A 6,449-nucleotide genomic window follows, 5' to 3' on the forward strand; every position below is an offset into this window, starting at 1 on the left:
GCGCTGTTAAGAGAGAGAGAGAGACAGAGAGAGAGAGAGAGAGAGAGACAGCGACAGAGAGAGAGAGAGAGAGACAGAGACAGAGAGACAGAGACAGTAGGTACAGTAGCCTCTCTGCACCTCATTGAGTCCGAACGCTGCCACCCTGCTCTCCAGGTCCACCAGGCCTTGTCCCCCCTCCTGGACAGGCAGGTACAGAACACCGCTTGGTCCTGCTCTACTCTCCTCCCTCCTGGACAGACAGGTACAGAACACCTCTTGGTCCTGCTCTACTCTCCTCCCTCCTGGACAGACAGGTACAGAACACCTCTTGGTCCTGCTCTACTCTCCTCCCTCCTGGACAGACAGGTACAGAACACCTCTTGGTCCTGCTCTACTCTCCTCCCTCCTGGACAGACAGGTACAGAACACCTCTTGGTCCTGCTCTACTCTCCTCCCTCCTGGACAGACAGGTACAGAACACCTCTTGGTCCTGCTCTACTCTCCTCCCTCCTGGACAGACAGGTACAGAACACCTCTTGGTCCTGCTCTACTCTCCTCCCTCCTGGACAGACAGGTACAGAACACCTCTTGGTCCTGCTCTACTCTCCTCCCTCCTGGACAGGCAGGTACAGAACACCTCTTGGTCCTGCTCTACTCTCCTCCCTCCTGGACAGGCAGGTACAGAACACCTCTTGGTCCTGCTCTACTCTCCTCCCTCCTGGACAGACAGGTACAGAACACCTCTTGGTCCTGCTCTACTCTCCTCCCTCCTGGACAGACAGGTATAGAACACCTCTTGGTCCTGCTCTACTCTCCTCCCTCCTGGACAGACAGGTACAGAACACCTCTTGGTCCTGCTCTACTCTCCTCCCTCCTGGACAGACAGGTACAGAACACCTCTTGGTCCTGCTCTACTCTCCTCCCTCCTGGACAGACAGGTACAGAACACCTCTTGGTCCTGCTCTACTCTCCTCCCTCCTGGACAGACAGGTACAGAACACCTCTTGGTCCTGCTCTACTCTCCTCCCTCCTGGACAGACAGGTACAGAACACCTCTTGGCCCTGCTCTACTCTCCTCCCTCCTGGACAGACAGGTACAGAACACCTCTTGGTCCTGCTCTACTCTCCTCCCTCCTGGACAGACAGGTACAGAACACCTCTTGGTCCTGCTCTACTCTCCTCCCTCCTGGTACCCCCTCCAGTAGCCTGCCCCGTAGCAGAGCTAGACCCAGCCTCTGCCCCCTGAGTCCTAGTAGGCTGGACAATAGAACGAGTCCAAACGGCCAAAGAATGTTGTCTGAGCTGGAACACCAGCGAGGCCATAGCAAATGAATTGAAACAAACCTTCACAGAGCCTCTTCTGACTGGAATGATCCTTAGAATTACATTTCCCCTAAATGGCACCAAAAAATGTCTCCCTTTTTATTTGACCACTAAAACCTGTTCTTAGGACGGAACTGGAAAATAACAACTTGTCTCCCCTCCTGGACCGCTTGGTGTTAAGTAGCAGACTAGGTGAAAAATCTGTAAATCGCCTTTTTTAGGCCGATTTAGGCTCTTAACCCTAGTGGCTCTGGATAAGAGTGTCTGCTAAATGACTCACATGTAAACTTAAATACAACGTTAACTAGATATCATCTGTGTCATTTATAGCCTGGCACAGATAGTAAAACTACATTAAATACAACGTTAACTAGATATCATTTGTGTCATTTATAGCCTGGCACAGATAGTAAAACTACATTAAATACAACGTTAACTAGATATCATCTGTGTCATTTATAGCCTGGCACAGATAGTAAAACTACATTAAATACAACGTTAACTAGATATCATTTGTGTCATTTATAGCCTGGTACAGATAGTAAAACTACATTAAATACAACGTTAACTAGATATCATCTCTGTCATTTATAGCCTGGTACAGATAGTAAAACTACATTAAATACAACGTTAACTAGATATCATTTGTGTCATTTATAGCCTGGCACAGATAGTAAAACTACATTAAATACAACGTTAACTAGATATCATTTGTGTCATTTATAGCCTGGCACAGATAGTAAAACTACATTAAATACAACGTTATCTAGATATCATTTGTGTCATTTATAGCCTGGCACAGATAGTAAAACTACATTAAATACAACGTTATCTAGATATCATCGCCACATAATTTATGTGGAATTTAAAAGACACCGTTAACGTTACCGTTAGCTAGCTAACAACGTCTGTTACACTGTAACTTACCGGCAGCCTCACATAAAAACGTATTGGTTAACAAAGCTTTGATTATGACCAAAGTCTATAGTAGTGAAAAGTCTCTCTCTCTATTGTAACTTACCACAAATTGCCATCATAGCCTATCTACATGAATGTGTCCTGTCAGAGTCTTTTCCTCTCCGTTAACCGGTAGCTAGCAGTCTCGAGCCACAGCTGACGTTGACCACAATGAGCTACAAGTAGGACTGACGTCACTACCGGTGCAGCAGCCTCTGCAGCAGCAGCCTCCCCCGGGTCCTAGTGCCCGCCCGGTAACACGGTTAAGATACGATGGAACGGTTGACGGGAAAACAACAAATCACAGAGAAAATATATTGACTGATATATTGAATTGTTTAGGGTAGCTTTGGCTTTGGCTTTAATAAATTCTGAAAATACTTGAAAACCAAAATAAAAAAGAATAGTAGCCCTCCTCAGGAACCACAAAACCCTCACATACCAACTTCTTCTTCTATGATATAATGGCGGTCCACAAACCAACGTTAAAGGGGCATGGCACCACTTTTTTATTTTATTATATATATATATTTATTTTTAATTAATTGAACCCTTATTTTACCAGGTAAGTTGACTGAGATTCTCATTTACAGCAACAACCTGGGGAATAGTTGCAGGGGAGAGGAGGGGGATGAATGAGCCAATTGTAAACTGGGGATGATTAGGTGACCATGATGGTATGAGGGGCTTGGGAATTTAGCCAGGACACCAGGGTTAACACCCCTACACTCTTACAATGAGTGCCATGGGATCTTTAATGACCTCAGAGAGTCAGGACACCTGCTTAACGTCCCATCCAAAAGACAGCACCCTACACAGGGCAGTGTCCCCAATCACTGCCCTGGGGCATTGGGATATTTTATTAGACCAGAAAAAAGAGTGCCTCCTACTGGCCCTCCAACACCACTTCCAGCAGCATCTGGTCTCCCATCCAGGGACTGACCAGGACCAACCCTGCTTAGCTTCAGAAGCCAGCAGTGGAATGCAGGGTGGTATGCAGAACCTACTGTGCTGGAGTGTCCAATCACGGTTTACACCACTCTAAACCAACTTCTAATAGACCCTCCCCCATCCCCCAAATCCCTTCCAAACCCCCCCAACCCCGTCCAACCTCAATGACCCTACACTTCAATCTTTCCCTCTCTTCAACATCCTTACAACAATATAACAACACATGCTCCACCGTTTCATTGACCATACCCTCCAGACACAAACCATTCACATGCTGCTAACCAGATGTAAGGATCAGTTCAATGTACAATGTCCTAAACACAATCGAGTAAACACCACCTCTTCCTTCCTATTCTGACCTTTGATCCTTGGTCCACCGACCTTTAGAGGACATATAAATGCCGTCCCTTGTGCTCAGAGTCCCATCTCTTCTGCCACACATCTATCAAAATGTCTCTGATCTTACATTTGGCCTCACCTCTACCCAGTGGAACATTAATATATATTATATCTTGTTTTAAAGCTCTTTTAGCTAACTGGTCTACAATTTCAATCCCTTCCAGACCTGAATGTGCTGGAACCCAGCAGAATCTCACTACTACACCCATTCTCTAATTTCTCCATAATGACATTGATACCTACAACTGTCCAACCAAAACCACTGCCTTGTCTCCTAGTATATTCCCAACAGTCATCTAGAACAGTAGCAGTGGGATGCTCAACCTCACAGCCTTTCAACCCAATAAGCTAATGACAATTTATTACGCCGTATATCCAAAGGCATCTCACCTGCCTCCACTAGTAAGACACATACAGATGTTGATTTAAATGCACCAATACATATCCTTAAAGCTATATACTGGATTCTGTCCAGCTTCTGAAGACAAGTCTTTGCTGCTGTTCCATAAACTATACACTTGTAATCAATTGTTGTCCTGATCAGAGCTCTATAAATATCCATCAACGATTGTCTGTCAGCACCCCATTCATAACCAGAGACCCACACAACCAACTACCACAAAAGTGATGGAATGAGAGAGAGAGAGACATCGTTACAACACTGTACATAGACATAATATAATGTTTCTTCTTCTTTGGAGTTTAACGGTGGTTGGCATCCAATATGTTGCATTACCGCCCCCAACTGGACTATAATATAAATCTATTTTACTTTGTGACACAAAATGGGAAAATAACATTTAATTTAAAAACACCCTTCCAACCCACTACCCCATTCCACTACTTTGACCCTATCTGCTCCTGCACCATGACAACTAACCCTACACTCATTAAAAACCCACTACCCCATTCCACTACTTTGACCCTATCTGCTCCTGCACCATGCCAACGACCTGGGAGGACGGGACACCACCACTCAACACACCGTGTAACTCTTCTGAAGTCAAATCTCGTATGACCAAATACTTCTCTGGTTCTGAACTCTTCACCACACCTTCTACCTCACTTAACTCTCCCTCATTCATTTCCATTTCACCTCCAGAACTCAGTCTGGCGCACGACTCACTCTGTTTGCACTTGAATTCTAACATTTGATATGTCTCTATTCTTTTGAAAATAAATGTGTAATGTTTTCTGTTCATTCATGATTGTTTATTATCTATTTCACTTGCTTTGGCATAGTAAAGATATGTTTCCCATGCCAATAAATACCTTTGAATTGAATTGAATTGAGAGAGAGCTCCATGTTAATGTATAGGGGACACGAGTCAGTCATGGTTACTCATGGTTATGTGATGAGGTAGCCCCGCCTGCTACTTCTAAATCAGTGTCGGTCCAATAGGGAATGTCCTCTTGGTGTAACGGTCAACATGTTGGTTTCTCCCACGGTAGACCTGGGTTCATATCCCGTCAGTTACATTAAACAGTCTATTCTCTGAACGGGGTCCAGACAGCCTGTTCACAACAGTGGGGTCAGTGGGATTGGATAAGGACCTCTCTCCCTCTCTCTGATTGGAGGAGAGAAGTGAAATGGTGTGTCTCCTCTGGTCAACAATACTCACCTTGAAAGACTCCACAGCCTGTTGGAGCTCCTTCAGCTCCTTCTCTCTCTCCTGGAATCTCTGCTGGACCTTCTGCTGACTCATCCCCAGCTGCCTCTGTGGAGAATCACTCTTCAATGAGCTATCAAGCTTTATTAGTCCAGTAGATCAATAGTATAGTAATGTGACATAGGACCCATAGAGAGGAAGGTCTACAATCTTGAGGAAGTCCCTTTACAATATGATATTATGTTGCTATGTGAATGATTATAGTTTTTATGGTAGGCCTACATGTATCAAGGGGTTGAGACTGAACTTTGGACTCATTAAAGGCCATTCAGAATGATAATAGTGTTTGACTTTAGAAAATGGTGATACATTTGGAGAATCTGGGTTAACATATCCATATACTCAAGGTTTGTGTTCACATTTGATCTGCTGTGGATCGATTTCATTTGAATGATCTCATATTCAAACAGATTTAGTTCCTACTGTATCTTTAATTCTTTGTTTATCAGACAATCACCAACAAGTTGTTCTGGTCTTACCTGTTTCTCAGTCCTCTCTGCTGCAGCTGACACTGTATCATGGCCTTTATGTTCATCCATTGTACACAGATAACAGATACACTGCTGATCGGTACGACAGTAAACCTCCAGCAGTTTGTCATGATGAGAGCAGATCTTCTCCTGTAGTTGTGCGGTGGCTTTGACCAGCTTGTGCTTCTTCAAAGCAGGAGATTCATAGTGAGGTTGGAGGTGAGTCTCACAGTAAGAGGCCATACACACCAGACAGGACATGAGGGCTTTCTGCTTTCTGGTCCCAGTGCAGAAATCACACGCCACATCTCCAGGTCCAGCATAACACAGAGCAGGAGGGGGAGCAGCCTGGAGTCCTGTCTTCCTCAGTTTCTCCACCACCTCAGCCAACATGTTATTTTTCCTCAGATTAGGCCTTGGAGTGAAGGTCTCTCTGCACTGAGGACAGCTGTAGACCCCTTTCAGAACATCCTGATCCCAGCAGCCCTCAATACAGCTCCTACAGTAACTGTGTCCACAGACAGTAGTGACCGGCTCCTTCAGTAGATCCAGACAGACAGAACAACAGAACTGGTCCTGGTCCAGCAGAACTCCCTGCTGAGCCATTTTGACGGTTGTTCACTCTCACACAGACAGACGACAGAGAGAATCAGATCAGTTTCGTTTCCACAGAAGAGAGTTCGTGAAGGGGAGGGAC

General features: G+C 45.0%; 1 protein-coding gene across 1 annotated transcript in view; it reads right to left on the bottom strand.

Annotated features, from left to right (window-relative positions):
* The window catches only part of LOC120035713 (E3 ubiquitin/ISG15 ligase TRIM25-like), a gene marked incomplete at its 3' end in the record, with an annotated part of 8,841 nt that extends 2,392 nt beyond the window's left edge, over window positions 1-6,449 (bottom strand). Inside the window, exons 1-3 of the mRNA XM_038982277.1 lie at window positions 5,762-6,449; window positions 5,235-5,330; window positions 1-3 (exon numbers count right to left, since the gene is read on the bottom strand). The exon at window positions 1-3 is cut by the window's left edge and continues 231 nt beyond it. Coding sequence (XP_038838205.1) covers window positions 1-3; window positions 5,235-5,330; window positions 5,762-6,358 — 696 coding nt within the window. The remainder of the gene's footprint in view (window positions 4-5,234; window positions 5,331-5,761) is intronic.

This window comes from Salvelinus namaycush, unplaced genomic scaffold (assembly GCF_016432855.1).
Source record: "Salvelinus namaycush isolate Seneca unplaced genomic scaffold, SaNama_1.0 Scaffold11, whole genome shotgun sequence".
In the NCBI taxonomy this organism is placed as follows: domain Eukaryota; kingdom Metazoa; phylum Chordata; class Actinopteri; order Salmoniformes; family Salmonidae; genus Salvelinus; species Salvelinus namaycush.